The following is a 25,030-nucleotide window of genomic DNA, read 5'->3' as shown; positions in this document are numbered from 1 at the left end:
CCTCTTTTGCGCATTTTCAATGGGCACAGTTTTTAAAAAATAAAGAAGATTGGGCATCGTCATCGAGCAGTCCACTGGTGTCAGAGTAGCGTTGAAGCATTCCACATAGCTGTGGCACGATTTGCTTGTTTTGGCGCACGTTCGTGCGACGTCCGGCTGTCGAATTTCAAGTAGCCAACAAATGGAGCTGGCCAATAGTTAAGTGAGCCCTGATAAAAGCCAATGTCAGTCTGAGCAGCACATTCAATTGTCAAACAGTGCTGGTGCAGTGTACAACCGAATCTCCAAACGGATTAAACCCAACGAAGGATTATAACGAATCTCATATCTAAAAATGGCTGTCAATCAGAAATTCGCCCTCGCGCTTCTTGGTCTTTGCCTTCTGTGCGATTTGGTCTTGTGTCAGCAACAGGTCAATAACTCCAACTCCAACTCCGATTCCGAATCCGATTTAACTGGTCAGTAGTTGCAGTTTACAGTGAAGTGACTATAACTAACAGTTTTTAATTGTGAATTGTTATTGCCATTACAGAGAGCCGCACTTTTGGCCATCATTTTATGCGTCGCATTAGCTTCGCTTTGGTGCCGGGCGCCTTTGTTGTGGGTGTGATTACCACATTGTTGGCCGCGCTTACGGTTGTCTCAATGAAGGGTCTGGGTGTTGGCGTCATCCTCCTGGTGCTGGCCATCGGTCAGATGTTGTCCCGCGCTCTGCCCGTTCAAGCCGCCGCCGCCTATGCAGCTGCCCCTGCTCCCGTTCCCGTTGTCTACTCCCACTCCCATACACAGCAGCCCGTCTGGCTGGAGAAGGAGTGGTAAATGACGAGGAAACTTACGACTCACGACTCACGTGGAGCGAGCTGGTAGCAGGCCTAATTATACCTCAGCGAGCATGCAACCAAATAATAATTTAAGACTAGTTTAAATTATTTATTTATTTATTTATTAAAATTAAATTATTTAATGCATCGATCAATATTTATAGATCTATTTTTACTCTTTCTACGCATATGAAAAGTGAAATTTATTTGTTAGCTCATTTGGTATGCACCTCAGAGCCTTGCACGATTTACGGTTCTTTCGATTGCTCTTCCGCCGCAGTTCCAGCTTTGGAAACGTGCAACGTGCTTCAAAGCATGGAAAGAAAGTCAGCTCTCCTCCAAAAATGGGTCACATTTAGACAAATACAGAAAAATTACTAGCTCTGTATGAATTTCTCTATTGATCGTAGGCAGTATTTACTTAGATCTCATTATGGTCGTCAACTAATTAATATAAACTCTCACTTGATTAACTGTCAGTTAATTAAAGAGAAGCCAACTGAACAATTGATAGACCACTTTAAGTCCGGCTTTAATTGTTCCACTTTGTGACATTTTAAAATTTCTGCACTTGAAAAATTTCTACTCTGTTGCCGTTGATGTTTCGCTTACTTTGTTGATCGACTGAAATATATATATATATATACAAACATACATACACAATAGGTTAGTAGGTAGCGATATCAAGTGTTGAGAAAGCAAAAGCGATAACATCAAGAACAATCTAAGAACGCTTATCGCCCAATTATATGATAATCCTATAATTTTGAATGGTGTCATTGAATAACTTATTGAATTTCACGGCCAACAAAATGGAACGGCTATAAGTCAGACAAATGGGGCAAAGACATCGAGAGCACCGGCTATTTGACCTGCTAAACTAAATCTTAGCGGCCGCCAACAGTTGGCAAGTGGAAAACCAGTTGACCGAAAGCGTCGAAGAAAAGTGCAGTCGAGAAAATTGAAGGCCAGGATGGTTGATGCTTTGATCTTGATGCTGCATTCAGTTTGGCGCTGTTGCTGCTCTCGTGCAGTCGTGCAGAAATCGAGACCAAAAGTTGGCAAATAAAGAAAAAAATATAAATAAAGAGAAACAGTAAAAACTTACATATAATGCGCATCACAATTATTTCTGTGTATGTCCTGCTGGGACTCTGCCTCAGCAATGCTCAAGACTCGGTAATAAGAATAAATTACTAAATTATATTAATAAAATGTACAACAAGTTTAATTATTATAACTGTATAAATCCATTTAATATTTGTTAAATATTTATAAATAAAATGAATAAATTTTGTCTGCTTGCGTTCAAATGAACATTGAATATTTTCCATTGCATACTTTGCAGCGCGCATTTAAATACAGTGATGACACAAACAAAAGCTACATGACACGAAAGTTCGGCGGCTCGATTCCCATGCGTATTTACGAATGCCTGAGTGACTTTAGCATGCTGCGTTGCACGAAGCTTTTTGTGTTGCAGAAGTTGGAGGAACGCAAACAGTTGCCACAGACTGGCAATCTGACCAAGGACTTTATGGATCAATTTTTCGGCGAGGAAACGCAGTTGGGCAGCCTTATAGGAGAGAGGTATCAGCGAATGTCGGAAAAGGAATTAAATCAACGACTAGTGCAGAATTTTCAACGCTTTTTCAAGCATCGCGATATTAAACTGCACTTTCTGCCTGGCATGCTGGTCAAGATTGTGCCCAGTAAGGAGAACAAGCTTAAGTTTACGCTGAAGAAGGGTGAGTACATCCTGATGAGTCTCTGCCGCTGACTCTCTCTCTGTGTGTCTGCTTTTAGCCATTAAATCCCGCATGGGTCGAGCTCGGCGACGCGACACTGAAGAGATGCAGCTGAATCTAATGAATATACCGTCCATGACTGGAGCTGTCGGTGGCACCAGCGCCAGCGTCGAGACATACGAACCAGAGGCCGAGGGTGACTCCAAGCAACAGGGATTAGGAGCAGGTTTACATGGCGGAGAGGGCGGCGGCGGCGGCGGACTGCTGAATAAACGTAAAAAAAAGCAATCCTATAAAACAACAATGCTGCAAGTGGCAGTGCCCATATTAGTCCTGCCCATTATCCTGCTGGGCAGTATCTTACCGTTTGTGTTGCCCACCCTCAAAATGGCCACCATCTTATCGCTTTTCATGAACAATGGCGCCTTCTTAGCTGCCATGCTCTATGCCTACGCCTCTGCCTCCGCCTCCAGCGCAGCCAACCAGCCTCAGCACATCAACTATGGCTATACCGACGGCTTTCATTGACCCAAACCACATTGATTTACAAATATTGTATGAATCAATTGCTTTCCCTAATAAATGCTGTCTCTTGTTCTATGACTTTAGTTTATAAAGCTGTATCAAATTGTTCTCTTAACTTTTCTGTACCCCGGTGCACAAAAGACTTTAATAAATATTGTAGATAATAGGAAATATTCTCAACTTTATATTTTTTATGAAAATTAACTGCCGAGCTGATCTATTCACTTTTTTGAGCAAAATTCTGAAACAAACTTTTTTTAATAAAATTTGGTGGCTTGAACTTTTAGAGTCGCTGAGATCTAGTTGATTTATACAGACGGACAGAATAGACCTACGTCAATTCTAAAAATAAATGTAGAAAATTCCATTAAGACACGACCACGATTTTTGGTAGACTTTTCTAAACCAATGTCAATAAAAAGTGCGTTTTTTTTCCAACTCATTAAAAATGTATGAGCGCGTGTGAGTTTGAACAAAAAATTATAATACAACAAGTTAGAAACGACACACGTAAACATGTGTTCCCAGACAGGGGATATAAAATCAAGGGTTGAGCTATTGAACCAAGTTTAACATAAATGATAATTAAATCGCTTGTGAGTTGAATTTAAGGTGTTTGAATAATCATTTCTAAAATGTCAACATTGTGTTTGTGAATATGTTGCAATTCTGTATCTGAATGAATTTAATTGTAAAATACTTTCAAGTAAATGCGCATAGTCTTTGATTGTTCAGGAAAAGTTTTATTCCATTTTCAGACCTGCCTAATTCCCGTATACTCGTATGTGATGAACGAAAGACAGTACATATATTTTATGGAATTTCAGTGATTTTTTTCTGATCATTTTTAACTGTTTTATGATTAAAGATACTTATATCTTAATATCCTACACACCTAATAACTAACAAATAAACAATTTACAAATTTTTAAGTATCTCGTCACTTAAAATTAATCCTTAGAAGTTAACATATCTAACGCTAGAACCTCTTGCGTCGTTATAGCATATGTTACACATTTATAGGGTCAAGTGTCCAATATTGTACGATATTTGTTACAAATTAACAATTTACATATATATTCTCTGTTCTCTATCAGAATTTTGTGAACAAATTGACACTATCTCGAATATAAATTTATTTTTGGAATTGAAGCAATTTATTTCATTGCCCTCGATGCGTCCTCAACAACCCATCAACATTTTGGTTAAAGCAGACTCTCTTTCAATATTGATTAATTTCGCCTTATACCAGATACCATTTGGAGTGTACGCGATTATTAAAGTATTATTAAATACTGCAGTCCCAATTATTTCTAACCAGAAAGAGGCTCGCATATTTAGTTAAGTATAGTACGCACTCGAGACGCAATCTTTGTAGTCTAATCCTGTTTACACTCTACTTCACTATTGACAATTGTGGCGAACTTGCGGTCCTCTTCGCTAATATCCTTATCATCCCAGCCCCAGACAACATTCTCCTCCTTTTCGTGATCCAGATGCATTACTAACTCATTGGTTGGGGCACTATTATTGTTATTGGCATCCAACTTGGCGGCAATGTGAGATCCGTCTCCGGTGCGCAAAACCCGCTTGTAGACCATCTCCTGGCTGACTGACTTCAGGTCATAGGCTTGTCCTGGTTGAGAATAAACTTAACTATTAACAACTGTTCTCAATTTCGAAGAATCTCTAAAATGCGCTTACCAATCTTAGCCATCATATCAATGAAGCCAGTAGTCCAATTGTGACTGTAGGTGCCCAGCTCAGCTGCTTTGTAATCCCAGGGGAAGACATGGTGATAGTTATGCCAACCCTCGCCAAAGGTAATGGAAGCAACCACTTTGGAGTTGACCGAGCTAATGCTCGTATCGTAGGGCTTCATGCCATAGAAGTGAGCAGCGCTGTTGACCAACCAGGTGCCATGCAGAGAGAGGGCATAACGCAACATGGAGCAGGTGAAGAAGCACACCTTGAGAGAGGTACCCATAAAGTAGTATGGTATCATCATGGGCACAACGAAACAGCAGATGGGCATCACCACAAAGTAGTATCTGCAATGGAGAGATTACCATTCAGTTTAAATTTGATGAACTGATATCATTCGATTCAAGATGTAACTCACTTCTTCTGGAACATGACGACGGGATCCTGCTCAATGTCGGTCATGTCAATCTGCTTGCCCTTAATGCCAACATCGGGATGCTTCTTGCACATCAACCAGCCCATGTGGGCGAAGAAGAAGCCACGACGAGAGTTATGCGGATCGGCGTGTGTGTCAGTGAACTTGTGATGCACACGATGATCACGGGTCCATTCCCAGATGCTGTTCTGGAAGGCCAGCGACTGGCACAGCATGAGGAAGATGCGAAGTGGCAGCTTTGCCTTGTAGGCCTTGTGCGACCAGAGACGATGGACACCAGCCGTGATACCCAAGCCGCCCAGGACTGAGAAGAAATATGCTAAAAAAAAACAAAAACAATTATTATGGATTGGTTCAGTGGAATCACATTTATAGGCCTGACTTACCAGTTATGAGCTCTAGATAAGCACTCTCCGCAAAGATCAGCCACAAGCCGTAAAATGCCATCGAATGCAAAATGATGAAGAGCACAACATTGTGCCACACAATGTCCGCTTTGTAGGGTGTGGAACCCGAAAATTTCTTGGTCTCCATCGATGGCGCAGCAGCTGCCACTGGCGTCATCTTCTTGGCCGGCGGCGCTGGTGCTTGCTTCACCGGGACAGGTGCGGCAGTTGGTGCCATCTTGTTGTTGTTGGCATCAGAAATGGCTGTCTCAGCCAATATAAAGGTGCTGCCTATTATATTCGGTGCCATCTGCAAATAGATGCAAACAAAACATTATGGCATCTCCCAGTTGTTGTGAACATTTCGCGTTATGTTTACGGAATTGAAATGAATCATGTCCATAGTTTAGTTGCTTCCTTATTAATTGCCTGTCAGAGCTCGTTTAGAGCTCTTGACTGCTCAATTATGTGTAGCTTTCAGATGCAAATCGAGCTCATTTCGTATGCTCATCATGTACTCTGGCTTTCTTCATACATGGCATCTCCCCCACAGCTGCAAGGCTAATTATGGACCAGCTTAAAGCAGTTGGCAAAGCAGCTTCTGCCACAATCGCCTCAATACCAACGACCTTCAGCTAATAGTTGAGCTACTTCAGCTACTCAAATTCGAGACAAAAAGACACCGAACCGGAAGTCATAGGCAAGCTAAACAAAACAACAACAACTACAACAAAAAGCAAACAAAAAAAATCAAACTCAAATTCTGTTCAATTCCAAGACAATTAATAATCGCTTTTGGTGTCAATATTCATAATATTTTGCATACTATTATTAATATTATTAATAATGACTTTTTAACAAATTATTTACTAACGAACAAAATAAGAAAGTTGCGCTCTGATTCTTGCGTCAAATGTTTTCAGATGCATATCAAGTATACGCTCTATGGATTGAGGTAGGTTCTAAAATCGAAATGTAGTTTATGTACATATGTTGAAATAAATTGTCGATTGATTTAATTCATTTAGCCGACCATGGACAATACGCAAAGAACAAAAGCAAAGTTCGCAAATGCATACATTAGAACTTCGATTTTCACAATCCGCATTACGCATACGCCAAGTGGGACGGTCTATGATACTTGACACTTTGACGCAGCACAGTTTGTGGCGACTCCAACGATGCATTGCGCCGTGCCGCTTTGTTGCACACTCTCTGACGTTGGCAGATGAAGATGCATCTGTTATGCCAAGCAAAAGCTTAACAGACACTTGGCCAAAAGCGACACTTGAAAATATATGTATGACTTGCATGCTGTGGCATTGGCCATGTGTGAATTTGTATGTTATCTCTATCTCATTGGTAATTGCGCTTGCAATTGCAGTTTCAGTGTACAACCAACAACAACAACAACAACAATTACCATAACTAGTTCTCTATAGCGCGTGTTCATGAGAATTTTCGGCTTGGCAAAACTGGCTAAAATAAATGACTGACTACTTGCCTGTTTGGCTGCTTGGCTCTATGTGTAACTGCTTGGGGGCTGGGGACTGGCAAACAGTTTGATTCTTTAGAATCGGCAACCGGTTGACCTCATAACATATGCATGTTGTTTATTGATATAAACAAAAAGTATTCTTATTGGTTGTTGAGAATTTTTTCGAAAATCGTAGATCGTGTTTTCTGCTCAGCTTCGTTCATGGACTTCAAGTCAATAACTTTGCACGGCTCAATGTCAAGTTAAAACCACAGTCGCAGCCACTTAATCGAAAATTGAATTACAGGTGTGCACACACCAACAACTACAACAACCAATTTCAATTTAATTCTATCGGAGCCCTTGACATTGACTCGCAAAGCAATTTGATATTCACGAAAATTAGCCAAACAACCATATACATTGAATGGACAAATCGAATCTATTCTATTCGGACATTCTATGTTACTTCCAACTTTGGCCCATTCGCATTAATTAATTCAATTATCCACGCAGCTGAGTTCACAAAGTGCAGCAAATGCAATTTATTCAAATGAGTCTCTTCGATATAAAAACCAATGTAAATAGGCTGTTTAAAGCCTATTTTTGTATATCGCAATATCGAGTAATGAATAAACTGAAATTAATTCTAACTGCCACGCGCTTCTCTGCATACATCAAACACGTTTTCCCGCTCCAAGACATATGCCAATAACCAGGTTCGATTTAGATGCGATGAGGCATAGTATGCGACCATCCTTACCGGAATTATTAGCATAGTTAAATAACCAACAAAGCCGAAAAGAAATATAAAATTATTCATAGAACTGCTTTTGTTTAGAATCTTATAATAGATATATATGTATATATATGTATGTACATCTATAAAGATACTCGTCTATATGTATGCTGTGAATCAAGGTTCTTTTGAATGGCAACAAGTTTTGCTCGCAGCACGAAGGTTTCCATCTACCTTTTTCACGACTCTGGCTTTAAAGTTGGGGTTTTTGGGCAGATGCGATGGCGTCTGAGATTCGATTGGGATTCGACTATGATCGCTGCCCGGCAACGAAGCACGTCACTGAGACAAACAGACAGACGGACAGACAGACGGACAGACAGACGGACAGACAGACAGACAGTTGAACAGAAAGACCGAATGGCAATAATAACAATAAATCTAATACAAACACAATCTGATGAGTGCGAGTCTCTTTATCTGCTGTGCTTAGTAAATGTATCTGTGAGTGAACTCATCTACATTCACATTCGTATTCACATTCACAACCACAACCACATTCGCATCCATTGATCGATTCGCAAAGCGCACGCAACAAACGACGCATGCGGCATAATAAAATGCGACTCGGACAGGGAGTGGGAACGTGACTTTGGATGGACACTGGGTTCTATGGCTACACATATGAGTACATTTCGAATTATGCGTGGCATCAATATTCATTATACCCGCACTGGTAGCATACCACTGATATATTGTCTCATCGCATTCATAATTACAGCGTGCGCTAAAGAAATTCCATTAAATTCAATTCCAATATAGTTAGGAACCGCATAGAACAATGGAGAACATAGATATGTATATAATGCTTATGTACACTATGTATCTATATGGATGAAACCACTTTGATATCAAAAGCTAGGCGCTTATCTGCATATTTTATACGTGTACTTTTATGCGATTACTCGAATATCAATTTAGTCAGTTGTGGTGCTTTTTAAGGCTAGCATAATTTTTGTTATTTCTTTATTATTATCTGTACGTGATCTAGCAAAGGGTTGGATAGATACGAGTAGATTGGAATATTCTGCGTGTTGTCTAATCACCGCTCCATAGTGCTCTCTGATTTGATTTCTGATTTCCTCTATATGGATGATTCACAACTATTTGTTTCGTGGTTCCTATTGACGTTTTCACTTCGATCGATCGATCGCTTGAATTTATTCAAATTTATTTATTGCGAACAATGGTTTAAATTTTATGACAGATTCTTGACGATATTTCTGACTTCCGCAATTCAAATGTTGTTTTTATTTTGTTATTTGCATTTTGAATCTTAATAACTAAATAAAATTTCGTCAGCTTATGAAATTAGTTTCAAACTATTAAGTCATGAAATTTAAGCTAACTAAGTATTTATGTACTAAGTTTTTTTTATGCATTCTGGTCGTAGTTCTAAATCCTTTAGTAGTTTTAGTACTATTAAAAAAAAAATTATACTTTATTGTAGGTAATTTTAGAAACTATTCTCACCTTAATTTCTTGCGCAACTGGAGTTTAGAATTTTAAATTTGAATTTTGTTCACTTCCTTTAGTATGTATTTGTTTTTTGAAGAGTTCTTTCGTTTGCTGACAAAAACTTTGTCAGTTTTGCAATTTGCACTTTACACCACACGCACAAGTTCGTATTGCATCCCTTAAAGGATGTTCGTTATCCCTATTGGCTTTCCCTGATTTGTGTACACTCACGGCACATCCACGATTCGCGAAGTATGTACGGCGTATGGAAGTACGGAACAAGTCGCAGATCTTTTTAAGCGGCTAGTTGAAAATATTCGCACAGACCCGAACTTAGACGAACTCTGAGCTGAGAGCTCGGCTTTTGTGCTCTTGAATTGAAACCGAACAGTGCCTCAAATAGTCATCAACGCCGAAATTTAAAGACGATTTCTGTTTGCCGAACACAAAGTCGGCTTTTCGCTCGGTTAGTTGGCGATTCTTAATCTCTGTCGACGACAGCTTGGGGTCGAGTTAAGGCTGAGGTTGGGGCTGCGGCAGAGACTGCGACTGCGACTGCGACGCGTTTATGTTTATGTTTTTGAAATGTACGGCGCGTGGCTGAACTGATTTTTGTTATGGCCAAGATATGAAGTTGTCGATTTGAATGTAACCAAGCTTAAATGCTTTGTTTTACCCACTGCGAAAATTGGGCGGGGAAAAACCTTTTGTAATATTAGCCTTTTGCCATGCACTCAAAGTCTTCTTAAGTCGTCTAGTTGACACATCTCACGTAGGCCCGGCACTCTTACGGAAAAGTTGCCCGACGACATTTAAATGCGCTTCTTAGCGGCTGTGACTTTGGCTTACTCAACAGGGTCGCCATGGGCTGCAGGTCATGCAAGTCCAACTATCGGTCAAGTTGAGCACGTTGTGGTATATCTTCTACAAAACGAATTTTTATTGAAAACTAGTTGTTAGCAGTATTAAGTTCATCTTTTCGCCCAAATGCTGTCAGTGTGAGTTCTCAGTTAATTTTTAACAGTTTGCTGTCGAATGTTCGAGTATTTTCCCACTCTGGTTTCAGTTCTAAAAAGCCTTTTCATGACCAAACTTAATTGCTGTTTAATCAGCGTCAATATTTGGGGCCACCACAAAGTGACAGTGAAACAGAAAGAGACTTCAGTTCTGTGGATAAATATGAGATTAGTACGCTGTTTAAGCCATTATCTATTGTATCAGTTAAGACTGTGCCTTTGCCCAATAATTATGTATTTGTACATAAAGTATTTCTTGCGGTTGTTTACAGTTTTTTTTTGTTTTTTGGTCATATGTTTATTGCTTTTCGCATGGAGCGCAGAGTTGAAATGAGTTGTGTCTAATTTTGTTTAGTGACGGCCACTAAAATTGTTTACTATCCAGACAGACATCCCCCAACGAGGAAAGCGGAGGGAAGTCTATATGTCAAAAGCCGCCATTACGAGGGCTTGACAACGTTTGTAGCCATTTGGCAATCTGTGAACAGCACTTGAAGGTCAAAATGTGGCAGCCAATGTTGCAGCTTACGCACTGTGCACTGTGGTGCAAGAACCACTGACCAAATATACCGTTAAGTGGAATATGCATGCATGTTAACATAAATCAAAGTTTTCATGCATTGACAACCGGTTTCAATGGGGCCTGAGGAACGACTACAATAAGCATTTATGAAACATTTACAAATTCACGCATGTGCGAATTTAATAGTGTAATCAACATTATAATAGCAACATTATTGTAGCACGTGCTCACGTGAATACGAGTAACACATGATTATATGCAAAAGACGCGATAATAAAGGAAGACATTCAACCTGTTTTTTGCATTCACTGAATGAAAATACTCGAACATGACATTAAACATTTTTTATGATATATAATCAAAAGAAATAATAAAATTAATGCTATAGTTTATAATATTTACATTATGTCAATTTTGCACCACTATGCGAGAGCCAAGTAATAACTTTTAATTATGTAAAAAGAACAGGTATGAAAAGTAATAAAAATGTTATAATTAGCAGTTGAGCTACAGAATAAATATTTTGTGCCAAATTTGTTTCATTGTGCAAGAGACAAAAATATTATTTTCCTGATTACATAGGTAAAAACATATTTCGAGTAAGATTTCAAAAATGAACTATATTTATATGTTCCCTGTGCGAAGCCCAAACGTATGACCAGGGACCGTAAGTTATAAGTTAAAGATTTTAATCCAAATATTTATTTCAAAGTTACGACTAAAATAACACTTATATTAAATTAAAATAATAAACGAAAAATAATAATTCATATTTTATTTAAAGTTACGAAATTACGAAGAAAAAATTGAATTTAATAGCAAATAGTAAGACTCTAAAAAATCGTTCTTGTTAAACATGACACTTGAAGAGTATTAAAATTTGTAATTTTATCAAAAAATATTAAAATTAACTTTAATTTTTAAAATTAAATTTACGGAATAACTCTTATTAATTAGTATTACTTGCAACTTTAACAATCAAAAATAACTCTTATTATTTTATTTCCTTGTACGTACTGTTATTTTTGATTAAGTAATTTATTTTAATAGTATAAGCAAAGATGATTTAAATATTTTATTAATAAGTCAATATACAGAATAATTTATTAATAGCTAGAATGACACTACAGTGTCAACTTTGCTCCACTGTATGAAGACACTACAATAAGAGACTAGTACTATGCAGAGTCAAGTATGTAACCCCTCACATATCTTTTAGCCTTCCTGAGCAATTGAAAGGCAGCAGCAACTGGCAGTTAGCAGCTAATGGCAATGTTGCTGCCAAAACACATAATGACTTGCAACACATTAAACTTTAAGTAAAAATTAAATAGCTTTAATAAACAAAACAAAAATCTTTAAGATGCACAAAGAATCGTGCTGATCGAGCAATAAGCCAAGGCAATTTCAAGAACATTGCAAGTTCTTGAACAAAGTCAATTACCCAGACAATTATGAAATTACTTGGTACTCTCGCAATGGGCTATTACTCGCAGGTTTGTTATTTAATTACCGAAACGGCATGCCCAACCTTTCGAATGGCATCAATTTCACAGGTGCAGATATTCATTTTTAAGGTATATTCATTTCAGTTTAGGTAAGAAAACTAAGGTTACATGTGATGCATGAACTATTTTAAAGCAAAGTTAATTGAAATGCGGCTCGCAAAACTTACAAAAGTGAAACTAAATAACAACACTTGAGTACTCGTTGATCAATGAGACGAGGCAAAAAAAAGTCAACGTTTTCAAGTCTAAAGTGCGTGAAAACCTAATTAAGGCTAACAAATCGCTAAAAACGCTGGGCTCCAGCCGTGAAACAAGTGCAATGATTCCTATCCGATCCGATCTGAGATCGCTTTAACCAAATCATTATGTAAATGCAAACTGCGAACTGCGAAACGCAGCCACAGGAAGAACACAATGCCACACGTCTGTCAACATGGCTCAAATGTGTCATGAAAATGGCAAATGGAAAACAAACAATAACAAAGCTTGCAACATGCCTGGAGTCATGGCTAACATGACATTCAAGGGACTGGATTGGCAATCTCAAAGTATCAACGTACTCAAAATTGAAATCTGTATTCTGTTAAAGAGTGTAGCAACATCATGTGCCATTTATCAAGCATACAATCATTGTAAACTCGCTTTTACGATCCTAAAAGTGCTTGACAACCACATGGTACAAATAAAATCCATTAGCTACAAATGTTGGCCAAGAGATAATGAAAACTATAAGTTTGTAACCACATAGACATAGTGCTTAAGCGGGGAATACCAGTAGATGATCGTTAAGGTTACTAGAAGAATATCTCTTGAGCTTAAGTCAAACTGGTTTTAAAAAATATTTAATGTACAATTTATAAAAAAAAATATTATTATTTGTTAGAAATATTTATGCTCATGTATGACGACAATTCATTGAGTTCTTTTAAGAATATAATGAAACTTGACCAGTGTCTTGAATGCAAAATCATTAATATGCCGGGGGCAAAAAATGGAGTAGCTATCCAGGTAAATTAATAAGTTGATCACGTGCCAATAAACCCGCCACATTTGAAGCTCTGAATCTGATTTTTTGCTTTCCATTTAGGTTTTTTGTTTTTTGCTTGGTTTCCGCGTTCTTTGCACCTGCACTCCGCCTTTGGTCCGTTTGCTGGGTGCTGTCCCAGAACTTGTTGCTAGATACTTCACTATTTTCATTAACAACATGATCATGATCAGCATCGATAAGCCCAAATGCCCCATGCTACTTAGAATTCTACAGAATATCGAAGACAAACTGCAAACCTGATTCGTGTTTTAAATATTTTCTGAAGCCTGCGCCTATGAGAGTGAGCTATGCTGCTTGATTTTTATTTCGGGGTTTCTATTATTAAATTCTTTTATAGCTTGTTAGCTAAAATATGCATGGGATATACACTCATACATACAAATAGGTTGAGCTACGTAGACGGGTTCTTTAATAAAATATAATTTTTTTAGAATTTGAATGATTAATATACGACATTCCGGTTATACGATAGCAATTAAACAATTCATCTGCAGTTCATCAGATCAGCTGTCATTATACATAGACTGGACTATATGGAAACGGTGTGGACTACACGTTTACGATAATATTGCAAATAGGATCATCCCCAGGCAGTTTTTTTTTTTCATTTTTAATCTATTTGATTAATAGCACAGAATTCCGGAATTCTTTTGATTAGAACGAGTTTTTCTTGAATTTGTACCTTGACTGAAATGTTGTACATACTTGAACTCTTGGCATGTCTCTGAACTCCAAATGTTTTGAATTATGATTTAGTATATTACAAAGAATGCTGACACTAAAATAAATAAATACGCTTAATATTACCCCATGCCATTGATAAAAGCATTTACATGCGAAGCACAAGATATACAACTTTATTTGAAGGTATGTAATTAAGACTTTGAAGAAGACATTACTTCCGCTTTTTTATCTTCCGCATAGAGCGAGACCCAAATGTAACTGTAAAGAATTGGAAAGAGAAACATAAGGACAAAGTTGAAACGGCAATAGACAATAATTAAAATATGTAAATGGATACAAAGTTATCGATAGGGGCCAAAGTCGCGCGAAATCGAAGTTCACCTCGACGCGTCATGAGGCTGCCTCAACAACCAAAATCCAAAGAACTGAGCAGCGAAGCAGCATTAAAATTTAAATCATCAATTCGGTTTGTTGCTGTCTGATTAAATATCAGGAAATACAAAATGCAAAGTAGCCAAAGCAAATTGTAACAGGGCACAACAAAACAAAGAAAAGAAAACCAAAACCAAAACTAGTTCCCAAGCCAAAAGCAATCGGTGTTGATAAGCGAGCAAATTGACCGTTGCACGAGAAACGAGTAAACAAAAACAGTCAAAAAAATTGGAAAATGAAAAAAAGACAACATCGAATGGATAAGGTCTGATAATTAATGCGTATTATTGGCAACCGTTGCGTCTCTATTCGGATTTGCATTGACATTGACTTTGACCGAGAAATCGAGATTGAAATCAAAGCCAATGCGGCGTATACTTGCTACACATACATAGACATACAAAAGTGTGTTTGTCACTGCGGAAAGGCAGAGCAACAACTGACATTGCACTGCATACATATACGAGTGTACGAGTATTTGTGAACGCATTTGTCCACATTGATTGATTCACGCATAAACTGAATGATAAGCATTCGGAAAATACCATTTATACATAGTAACTACCATGTCGGTGCAATATCTGAATACGAGTAGACTGCAAATGTATCTTGCATTTCATGGGCCAATGGCCTCAGAGTATCTTGGACTTGTTCATGTCTTGACCATGAAAAATTCATTCATAGTCGTACGCATACATACGCATATATACCAGTATATATACCATTGGGACGCACCATTAAGCAACGGCCACCCACCAATTGTTTTTGTGGTAGCAGCCGTAGTCATTGGGTCAAGTTTAATAAATACCCAAACAATATGCTAGAAATATTGCTCAAGACTAGATCAAAAAACGGCATTGACCGTTTTGTCTTCGCTAGCCAATGATCATACGAATAGCAGAAAACAGCAATGTTTTAAAGTCAATGGGTTATTTGCAATTTTTAGCATAGGGTCGATCTTCTGCCAAATCTAATGCTTATGCTAATACCGATCGTACCGGTGCGCCGGAACCGCCGCCGATGCGACATCGGTTATTGTTATTGTCTTCATTTCCTGGTTTGTCAGTTTCGTTGACGGTTAGGAGTTATAATCAATAATTTGCTGCGTATCTTGTGCCGAACTAACATTGGCCTCCATATCTTAGTGTTAACGTCACGCATTAATATTGCTTTTGGCCCACAAATTCTTATCACACTAACAAATTAGATGTTTTCAGATGTTTCACGCATGGCATACAAAAATAAAAATAAAATTTTAATTTAACTCTATTAGATTAGCTAACGACATTGTTTTATGACTTTATATGCAAAAGAAATTTCTTCTTTTCCTCTTCGCGGCTTCAACTGGGCTTCTGTTACAGACCTGCTCCATCATGAACTAATCGCACTATGTTGGTTGCTATGTATAACTTTATGTTACTTGATGGGAAATTTGACTTTTCTGTATTATTACGCAAAAAAAATTGTCGGTTCCTTCTACCTTTTTTTTTTTAATTTTTCTTAATTTTAGAGCAAATTTTAATGTTTATTTAAGGGGTTTGATAACTATACAACAGATATTCTGACGTAAAATGTATAGAAATCAATGTCAAATTTGAATTTATCTATTTTATAAAACTTAGGGAGACATTGAAAAACCGGCCCTAAATTACATAAAATTTAAATTCAACAGTTGTCAAACTGTTATCGTTATTTTTCGACTCAACTAAAATGTAAGCAATCCCACAATAGAGTAATATCGATAGCTTGCAGCGAAACAGCAAATAAGTTAATATGGCGCGCAATTTAAATTACAAATTAACTTTTTTAGGAGAAGACGGAGGAGGGGCCAAAACGACGCAGTTCTCCTTCTGGTGCAAGAAATATTAAAAATTCATGTTAAACTCCGTAAAGAACTGCAGAAAGTTAGGTAATAAATTTAATCTGCCCTATTTGTCATATTGTATATATATTGTAATATTGACATTCAGTGTTAATAAAAAAAAATAAAATTCGCAAAGAAATAAAAAAAAAAAACAACTGAAGAAAGTAATCACGGCTAAGTCGTTCGTTCTAGACTTGGTGAACATGTTTACTTGTTCCTTTTTTTTCCGAAGTGAGTCAACTCATTCAGTTCGATGTTTTTTCCCAGTTCATGAACAGCACATATTTATTTAAATGACTCTAATTTGTTTTAATTTTTAAACATAATATCACGTTATTTTAAATTTTATAAGCAAAATCAGATTCAAAAAACGTTATTTATAAGAATAAATGATTAATAAAAAAATAATTATAACTAATTATGTATTTTTAATTAATAATTCATAAAATTAATTAATAATTATTCTTAATTCTCTCATTTAATAGAAAAGCTTAGTAATAAATCTACAGAACCAATATGAATAAAATTGAACAACTGATTGAAATGGAACAAGTGAGCAAAAATTAAAAGATTAATTAAAGGAACAAGTTCACTCACTCATTTTAAAGAGCAACTGATTTTTGTTCACTCACTCATGAACCACTCAAGTCTATTATCTGAGAAGTGTCAGATTTAATCAGCTTTGTTTTGTAAACCACTCATTCTTACAATTATTGAAATACTTGTTTGTTTTTTGTGTACAGCAGGGAACTCGAAATATGATTGTAATTATATTTAGTGTAGAAGCAGCAACAAAGAAATGACTGTGCGCGGCATAGAAGCCATTAATTTGTACATGCCGACGTCGAAGGCAGATATAACAGCAGCCATAAAAACAGACATACGTGAAGAAAGGGGGCGGACCATTGAACCTGTTGTTGTTGCTGTTGGCAACGGCGACGCAATGACGTCTGTGGAACGATATAGGCAGGAATGGATACAGCTGCTGGACAATTTGGATGAGGACCCAGAATCGCTGCGTCTTGCCGCCTTCAATGGTCAGCTAAAAATGTCCAAGTTCCGGAGCATCCATTGGGCCTTGTTGTTGCGTGTTTTGAATGTTGATCATCGCAGCTGGCATATCCAGCGGACACAGCAGCGAAGCAGGTAAAAGGACACATGAAATATATAACGCAATCAATTATAATATATAATATGATCACTTATTTTAGATACGACAAGTTCCGCTTGGACTATGTGCGCAATCCTCATGAGCTTGCTGCATCCGACGATGATGATCCATTGTCGCAGTCTACGCAAAGTGTTTGGAATCAATACTTCAGTGATCAGGAGCTATTTGGGGTCATACGTCAAGATGTGGTTCGCACGTTTCCGGGTGTCGAATTCTTTCGCAAGGCATTGATCCAGAATGCCATGACCAATATATTGTTCTACTATGCACGGGAGCATCCTTATATGTGCTATCGTCAGGGCATGCACGAGATACTGGCGCCCATTATCTTTGTTCTGTATAGCGATCATCAGTCGCTGCTGCACTTTAGTGAAATTGCCAAGACGGACATAAACGAGACTCTGCTGAATGTCCTGGACACATCATATCTGGAAGCGGACACCTAGTAAGTTATTGACTGCCATAGTTGCCTGTCTGTAATATTCATTCGCAAGTGTAGCTCTATTTTCTCCCGTCTCATGGCATCGGTGGAGTCCTATTATCGCGTTTCAACTTTAGTGTCCACAGCTGGTGGATACATAGAAACGCACACATCGCATGAGGTAGGTTATTGCCCTCAGCAAATTAATATTATTTTGTATTTAATAATCACTCCGTTTATAGGCCTCGAGCGCTGACAATGAGCCGCAATCGGAGGTTGAGGTTATCAGTCAACTGAATTTCATTCGTGATAAAATTCTTGCCAAGCAGGATCAACATTTGCACCATTATCTGCTCAAAATGGAAATTCCATTGCATATATTTGGCATGTAAGTTCACTTAAATCTGAAGTGAATGGAAACTCCAATCTCTCTTTATTTTTAGCCGCTGGCTTCGCCTGCTCTTTGGGCGTGAATTCATGCTTCTGGATCTGCTGATGCTCTGGGATGCTATCTTTGCGGACAGCGATCGCTTTGACCTGCCCAACTACATCTTGGTGGCCATGCTCGTGCATATTCGAGAAAAGCGTGCGTATTGATCAAAGCCTTTGCCAGATGCTCTAATTGATCATCGTTTTCAGTACTTTTGAGTGACTACACGACATCGTTGACTTATCTCATGCGTTACCCGAGTGATGCGGACGTCAATTTGGTGCTGCGACATGCTCTACATATGCTGAATCCCAAACAATTTGAATACCCAACGAATGCCTTCAATTGTGTGTCATTCACAAATCATTTAACCACACAGACACACACACAACATCCACCCGCATCTGAGTCACAACCGGCTAATCATCGTGTGCGCACCAGCTCCGAAACATCAACAATCGGCAGTGGCATTCAAATCGACCGCCAGATCACCTACATGCAAGCAAGGAATGCAGCTGACTCCTCTGCACTGGCCAAGCTCTCAGATGTCCATCGCGTGGCCATGGATGGTTACTTGGAAGACGTAAGATATGATAAACGGATCTGAATTTTTTCTCCTTACTTTAAATTGTTTTTGTAGAGTCCTGAGCTATTACGTTTGGAGCTGAAGAACGCGCAGACTGTCATCAAAATCGCGCGTGGCAAACTGGTTAACTATTTAAGCACTGTTCGGCAACACATGGGAAAACAGCCTAACGAAGAACTAAATCGAACTTTGGATGGCATAGAGGAGCTTTGTAGTTTTCTGGATGTAAAGTTTGTCTTTCCTTTGCATGCCCGTTCCGCACCAATCGATCAGGCACATGAGGCCAACGAGCGGAAACAGCTGAACAGTGCCAAGATGAGCACAACAATGACAGCAAGCCCGCCAATTCCAATTGTGCCAAGTCACTCCACATTGCCATTGTCCGTTCCCGCTGCCAGTGGCTATGAAGTGCCTGAGAATGCCTTTATGCACAACTCGACGCGTCGTCTTCTTGGCGATAGGCGGGAAATTGAATTGTCGACCATCACTAGCGACGAAAGGCCAGAATCAATGGTGCTGCTAAATGGTTTGCCGGCGGCCGAGCCGCAACAGCGACCACAATGAAACATTGCTATTAATGGTGACTAACAACACGTATCCGTATCGACTGAATAAGTTAATTTTAAATTTAATAATAAAGAGAACAATGTCAAAAAGTGAACATAATTCTTATTTTAATGAATTTCATAAGAAATAAGTATGAGCAATTGATCAATTCTTGAAGTGCTGAAATGAGTAAATGTCAAATAATTTGCTTATAATAATAATAGTCTTGACATATATATATAAATATAAATCGGAATCAACAGTTGTAAATAACTATTTTGTTTTATTCTGTTTATTATGTCAAGTTTGAATAACATATATTGGCTTTTTTTTGTTTGTTGTGAAATATGGTCAACAATTTTATGGTATGATAATATGGGTGCTGTAAAAATGTATTTATTAATCTAGGATGCCGTAATATATTTTCATGGCAATAACAAGAAAAATGATTTGGGAATACATTTTAGAACACAAGTAAATAAAATATAAATTTCAAGTATAATAATCGTAATCTATCTGTTCGGGATATATTTTTGTATAAATAATAAGAATCCAATGCGTTCAATTAAACATCCAGCAAACTGGGAATATATAATAGGTATTTAATATAAAACTTACGAATAAATTCATGTGTGCATTAAGTTCACATTACTAATAAGCATTGAAAACCTATAACTTGTATACAGAAGGCAATGATGTATTATTTGAACCGGTTAAACGGTCGTGATGTGGATCTCATGGATGTGATGGTCTGCTGCCGGGCTCATTGCGCATCAATGGACGAGTATTCCTCAGCGCACGTAGCTGAGCCTGCGCCAGAACCTGTACTTGGGTGAGACCCTGGGGCTGACCCTGTGAAAAGTGTGCATTGTTTTTTGGCGAATTTCCTGCATTGGAATAACGAATTGGAAACTGTCGCTCATTCTCATGCTCGTACGGCTGCTGTGTGTTGTGGTGCTGTTGTTGTGCCATTGGCGGTGTTTGGAATGTGATTACCTTGGAGCTGGTCCCATTGCTAAGTCGAATTTTACGTAATACTCCTGTTGTTGCCGCATTGTTCTTGTGCGAATGATTGCTTGAATTGGAACTGGGCGGCGTGTTTACCACAATAGTGTTAGGAGACACCAATCTCTGTGACTGTCCATTGCGATTCAAAGGGGTCGTTGTGGGTGTCATTCCATTTACGTTGTTTCGTGATTGACTGTTGTGATATTGGTTTGGAGTTGTCAGCTTGTTGATGGGCACAACGCGCAATTGGTCAACAGATTCTGGCTTAGATGCTACCTGCTCTGTAGATGGCAAATTGCTACGCAAACTTGCTGGCACATTTTTGCCAGCTCCATTATTTATAGTTGGTGCTGTAGTTTTGACTGTCGTGTTTGAGTTTGTGTTTGTTGGTGGACTTGGACTTGACTTTGCATTACGTTGCGTGGTCGTCAATGTTATTTCAGATAGATGGCCAATATCTCTGCTGTTGTGGTTGTTGTTGTTGTTGAGTAGCAACTGCGACAGGTATTCATCAGATTGTTCTTCAAAGATTACGGAAGATGTCTCCGAGTCTGCATCGATAACCTCATCAGATGTCAAACTTTCTTGATTGGCATGGCTCCCGTCTTTTCTTGTTGGTGAAGACTCTTCAGTCGCCTCCTTTGTTTGAGTCTCCGTATGCACAGAAGTTGGCGTTGACGCTGTGCGTTGTATGCTGCGTAATTCTAAATTGCTAACGTATTGCATAATTTTGGCCTTTCCCTCGGCAGCGAGATCTGGAGGCAGACTTTTCATTGTCTGTGTTATGCTGTCGAAAAAGAGGTCAATGGTATCACGTGGCTGTGAAGGAGATGCGACCATGCCACACGGATGTTGCATGGACGACGATGGCAGCTCTCGTGACTCTAACTCAGTGTCGCGTTCAAGTGTGCGCAGACGTTTAACAATGTCAAAGGAGGAACAGATCATGTCTCTGGCCATATCGATTTGGCTGCGCTCCTCGTGACGCTTTCCCGCTGATTCGCGCAGAATGCGTAAAATCCGACGCAGCTCCATCGTACGACGCGAACGCTTCGACATCGTTTGCTCCTCGGTGCTGCACTCCGATCTAAAAGAATGCGGACTTTAATGAGTTAGGAGTAAATCAGTTGTCTACGCTTTAGACTTACTTGACGCTCAACGCCTCATCGCTATCCTGATCTACATCCATTCTGTTTGCTGGCTCTGGCTGCTCCAACGTTGTTGTGACTTTGCTGTTGTTTCCGATTCGCTCCAAGCTCTCAGCGTGTTTACGTGAACCATCGTGCTGGCGCAAATAGAAGACCTTTATGGGCAGCCGGGTATCGCATAGTTTACAATAACAGCGATTTTCATCGGTGGCATCCGGCTCCAACCATTTGTATTTTGCCTGCAGCTCAGCCATGGCTGCCTTCTGCTTCGCATCGCCCGTTGCCAAAGTAGCACTTCCAGCTGCTGTTGAAGTTATCGCCGCCGTTGCCGTTGCTGTTCCCTCCGAAGGCGGCTGTTCAATCGCTCGTTTACGCTCGAGTCGCAGTCGTGTATGACGAGAGCTGCGCTGATGCCTGGCGGCAAACTTGCAGCTGGGCATGAAGACGGACACATCGCACAACTTGCACCAGCCGTAATTCTTACGCTTCTCCTTGCGTTTATACGAGATCCACGGAAAGCGCGACCTCCATACATTCACCTTGCCCTGCATTGTGGTCGGTACTTGTTTAAAGGCTATCTTGGCAGTGGCTTTATTTGTAGGATTTGGTGTTCTGGACGCTTTCTCGGCGTCGTTGGCAGCATCTTCAGCCGCTATGGATTCAGAATTACTCTGCTCTTCCTCGTTCTCATCCTCGTCCTCCTCTTCGTTATCCTGGCTACTTTGCTCTTGGACTTTCTTAGACTTTTTGCCTTTCCGCGCTTTCAGTTGTTGCATTGTCTTCTTGTGTTGTTCACTTTGATCGTGCTGTAATTTGCTCGACTCATTGCTGAATCGCACCTTACAATATTTGCACATCTGTTTCTTGCGATCCTTGGAGTACCGTAGCCATGAGTAATGACGCACAGTACGCTTAGCCTTAGTCGCCTTAGGAGCTACTTCAGAGCGTCTATAAAAGAAATCTGAATAAAAAATTCAACTAATTACGTATCTTACACTTACTCATCCGAACTCTTCTGCGAAGTGGACAGTCTGTCGTCTTCTTCGACGTAGCTGTCATCGCTGCCATCACTCTCGCTCTGTGCCTCGGACTCTTCCGGTTCGCTTTGCGTCACCTTGTCGTCAGTTGCAGATTTCTTTTCTTTAGCAGTTTGTGAGGCTGCTAGATTTCCTTGATGTCTCTCTGATTTCTCATGAATTAAGCGTTTGATTTCCGAGTGGCCGTATGTGAAGCGCATGCTGCATACCTGGCAATATGCCCAAGCCGGATCCGTGGGATCTGCAACAAGCCAAGGATGCATATCCGCGTACTGAGCCCAAATACCGAGCTCCATTGTATTTCTGAAATAAACATAAAGTTATCAAGTTATGCTTCATAAGGTTAATGATTTAACATACTCTGTATTCTTCTTATGGTCATTTACATTGCTACAGTGCACCTTGGTACCTAGATGTCGCGTAAAGTTGTTTAAGTGCATACGAACATTGCAAACCGTGCAGCGACATTGTTGTGGACTTGTATTTGGCAGCAACTCCAACCAATCACTGCGATCCCCGGTTTCAGCACTGGAGCCACTGGCAGTGACAACAGTTGAGTCTTCAGCATGCTTCTTTGAGCTACTTTTTTTCTCAGACACATTATCGCCGGATGTTTCAACGGGGCTTTCACTGCGCTTGCGTTTACGTGAAGACTTATCCGGTTGTTGTCGCTGTCTCTCCGCTTCGCAGTGACCTTTGCTAGATTCATGCCGCTTCCGCAGATAAACAAACTCCACATTCATGCGGATGTTGCAACATTTGCACAGACCAATCGTGCCCGCTGGCTGCAGGCGTTCCAGCCATGAATGCCACTTTAACCAACGCTCCCAGTTAAAGTCGTTTAATGTATCTACTTCGTTGGCGCGTCTTTGTTTCATGGCGGCCACATAATCATTGCTCCCAAACTCATGCTTGACTTCATTGTCACTGTGGAGAAAGAAAGTATTAAAAATTATGTTTTAGACTACAACAAATAGATCCTCACGATTCGGATGCTTGGCTCTCGTGTTCCTTGAATGCCAGGTAATTATTCTCACGCTCCTGGTGGTAGAGTGACAAATTGTGTTGTTGTATGTATTTTGATTGCCTATTCACATTGATAACGACGTTGCAATAAAGACAAAACGCAAAGTCGCCATCGGATTGCTCGTGGAGCAACCAGGGCCAGCGCTTCATCCAAATTTGCCAACGATGGATTCGATTGTTGCGACGGGATCCAGTGCTGCTGCCCTCGTCCACACTCTCCTCTTCCCCGTCATCGTCATCATCATCGATCTCTTGCGTTGAGTCAATGCGCTCTAGGAGACCCATTGGGTCGGGACCACTGTAAGAACCAATGCTCTCAACATCGCTGCTTGGCTCCGTCTTGGCGGCAATCCTCTCGTCCACAAGCGGATCTCGGTTTTCAAGGTTTTCCGCTTTGCCAAGGAGTGCCGTCTGCCGATAGTCGACGTCTGATTCCTTTGGCACACTGTCGACATCGACATCGACATCGACTTGGACTTCATCGTCATGCAGCTCAATTGTTGCTGATGGCTCTGACGTTACTGCCCCCTCAACTTCCATTATTTTCAGTTCATGCTCTACTGTCTTTATCCTATTCAAAGTTACAGACGGAGACGCCATTTTGTTGGCATCGCCGGCATCACTCGTTTTTGATGTGCAAAATTCACTAGATTCTCTGTTTTTCGAGTCCATTTCAAATCGTACTCGTTTTACCCGGTACTTATGAAACGCACTGTGATAAACATGCACACTATTCGATTTAAAACTATGTGAATATTACTTAAAATTCAATTTGAAAAATGTGCAACAACAAATTGCATGCTTTTTTGTGTAGTTTTTTGGAAAGACGTTGCCAGCTGGCAACGAACGCTTTGAACGCTGCCAGACCTAGAAAACTGATCTAGATCATTTCACATTTCAATGCCTTTTCCAAAATTGCTATTTTGGTAGTTTTTAAATTTTAAAAGCTAGAATTTTGAAGATTTGTGCAGAATTTTGTTAGAATTTTGTTGAACATTGGATTTTTTTCTTAAAAATAACTCTGTTACTTTTACTGACGGACTTTCAACATTCTCAAAATCATTCACCATTACTTTATCTATTTTTAATTAAAAATTGTCATCAAAATCTTAAGGTATTGCAAAATTAATGCTTAGTGAACTAAAAATAAATTCACATTTGAATTATGCGCACGCCCGCGAAGCCGTCGTTGATCAATTCGTTTAGATTTTTCTTGGGTGCAACCAAA

General features: G+C 39.4%; 5 protein-coding genes across 6 annotated transcripts; 3 read left to right on the top strand and 2 right to left on the bottom strand.

Moving 5' to 3' along the window:
- The first annotated feature begins 334 nt into the window (after positions 1-334).
- Positions 335-976, top strand: LOC117789903 (protein apnoia). The gene is made up of 2 exons (XM_034629078.1): positions 335-458; positions 533-976. The coding sequence occupies exons 1-2, from the start codon at positions 335-337 to the stop codon at positions 817-819; spliced, it is 411 nt and encodes a 136-aa protein (XP_034484969.1). The 3' UTR covers positions 820-976.
- A 1,231-nt stretch (positions 977-2,207) lies between these two features.
- On the top strand, positions 2,208-3,177 carry LOC117789902. Its single transcript, XM_034629076.1, has 2 exons — positions 2,208-2,569; positions 2,628-3,177. The coding sequence occupies exons 1-2, from the start codon at positions 2,209-2,211 to the stop codon at positions 3,095-3,097; spliced, it is 831 nt and encodes a 276-aa protein (XP_034484967.1). The 5' UTR covers position 2,208; the 3' UTR covers positions 3,098-3,177.
- Positions 3,178-3,816: 639 nt separating this feature from the next.
- On the bottom strand, positions 3,817-9,742 carry LOC117789898 (stearoyl-CoA desaturase 5). Its single transcript, XM_034629073.1, has 5 exons — positions 9,370-9,742; positions 5,621-5,930; positions 5,217-5,553; positions 4,799-5,145; positions 3,817-4,730 (listed from the first exon to the last, which is right to left on the bottom strand). Exons 2-5 carry the CDS (start codon positions 5,928-5,930, stop codon positions 4,474-4,476), a joined length of 1,251 nt encoding a protein of 416 aa, XP_034484964.1. The 5' UTR covers positions 9,370-9,742; the 3' UTR covers positions 3,817-4,473.
- A 7,347-nt stretch (positions 9,743-17,089) lies between these two features.
- On the top strand, positions 17,090-19,698 carry LOC117790114 (TBC1 domain family member 5). The gene is made up of 7 exons (XM_034629398.1): positions 17,090-17,575; positions 17,641-18,045; positions 18,100-18,202; positions 18,264-18,409; positions 18,465-18,607; positions 18,661-19,034; positions 19,092-19,698. The coding sequence occupies exons 1-7, from the start codon at positions 17,229-17,231 to the stop codon at positions 19,599-19,601; spliced, it is 2,028 nt and encodes a 675-aa protein (XP_034485289.1). The 5' UTR covers positions 17,090-17,228; the 3' UTR covers positions 19,602-19,698.
- A 135-nt stretch (positions 19,699-19,833) lies between these two features.
- LOC117790112 (protein suppressor of variegation 3-7) lies at positions 19,834-24,617 on the bottom strand. 2 transcript variants are annotated; one of them, XM_034629396.1, is made up of 5 exons: positions 23,762-24,617; positions 23,137-23,703; positions 22,741-23,079; positions 21,740-22,687; positions 19,834-21,693 (listed from the first exon to the last, which is right to left on the bottom strand). In XM_034629396.1, the coding sequence occupies exons 1-5, from the start codon at positions 24,472-24,474 to the stop codon at positions 20,319-20,321; spliced, it is 3,942 nt and encodes a 1,313-aa protein (XP_034485287.1). In that variant the 5' UTR covers positions 24,475-24,617; the 3' UTR covers positions 19,834-20,318. The 2 variants fall into 2 exon arrangements, with proteins under 2 accessions (XP_034485287.1, XP_034485288.1); XM_034629397.1 differs by having other exon boundaries at positions 19,834-21,678.
- Between the last annotated feature and the right edge of the window lie 413 nt (positions 24,618-25,030).

Source organism: Drosophila innubila (assembly GCF_004354385.1).
Source record: "Drosophila innubila isolate TH190305 chromosome 3R unlocalized genomic scaffold, UK_Dinn_1.0 2_E_3R, whole genome shotgun sequence".
NCBI lineage: Eukaryota > Metazoa > Arthropoda > Insecta > Diptera > Drosophilidae > Drosophila > Drosophila innubila.
Note: the sequence above shows the minus strand (reverse complement) of the source record. Positions and strands in the feature narration are given on the sequence as shown.

What these genes read in the sequence shown, in the direction of transcription:
- LOC117789903 (XM_034629078.1), top strand. Translation starts at nt 335, where the DNA reads ATGGCTGTCAATCAGAAATTCGCCCTCGCGCTTCTTGGTCTTTGCCTT. An exon ending in TTCCGAATCCGATTTAACTG is followed by an intron (nt 459 to 532) that starts GTCAGTAGTTGC and finishes TTGCCATTACAG; the next exon opens with AGAGCCGCACTTTTGGCCAT.
- LOC117789902 (XM_034629076.1), top strand. Translation starts at nt 2,209, where the DNA reads ATGACACGAAAGTTCGGCGGCTCGATTCCCATGCGTATTTACGAATGC. An exon ending in TAAGTTTACGCTGAAGAAGG is followed by an intron (nt 2,570 to 2,627) that starts GTGAGTACATCC and finishes GTCTGCTTTTAG; the next exon opens with CCATTAAATCCCGCATGGGT.
- LOC117789898 (XM_034629073.1), bottom strand. Translation starts at nt 5,930, where the DNA reads ATGGCACCGAATATAATAGGCAGCACCTTTATATTGGCTGAGACAGCC. An exon ending in TTATCTAGAGCTCATAACTG is followed by an intron (nt 5,554 to 5,620) that starts GTAAGTCAGGCC and finishes GTTTTTTTTTAG; the next exon opens with CATATTTCTTCTCAGTCCTG. An exon ending in GTCGTCATGTTCCAGAAGAA is followed by an intron (nt 5,146 to 5,216) that starts GTGAGTTACATC and finishes TCTCCATTGCAG; the next exon opens with ATACTACTTTGTGGTGATGC.
- LOC117790114 (XM_034629398.1), top strand. Translation starts at nt 17,229, where the DNA reads ATGACTGTGCGCGGCATAGAAGCCATTAATTTGTACATGCCGACGTCG. An exon ending in TATCTGGAAGCGGACACCTA is followed by an intron (nt 18,046 to 18,099) that starts GTAAGTTATTGA and finishes TCGCAAGTGTAG; the next exon opens with CTCTATTTTCTCCCGTCTCA. An exon ending in AAACGCACACATCGCATGAG is followed by an intron (nt 18,203 to 18,263) that starts GTAGGTTATTGC and finishes CTCCGTTTATAG; the next exon opens with GCCTCGAGCGCTGACAATGA.
- LOC117790112 (XM_034629396.1), bottom strand. Translation starts at nt 24,474, where the DNA reads ATGGACTCGAAAAACAGAGAATCTAGTGAATTTTGCACATCAAAAACG. An exon ending in GAGAGCCAAGCATCCGAATC is followed by an intron (nt 23,704 to 23,761) that starts GTGAGGATCTAT and finishes CTTTCTCCACAG; the next exon opens with TGACAATGAAGTCAAGCATG. An exon ending in TCGCAGAAGAGTTCGGATGA is followed by an intron (nt 22,688 to 22,740) that starts GTAAGTGTAAGA and finishes TTTCTTTTATAG; the next exon opens with ACGCTCTGAAGTAGCTCCTA.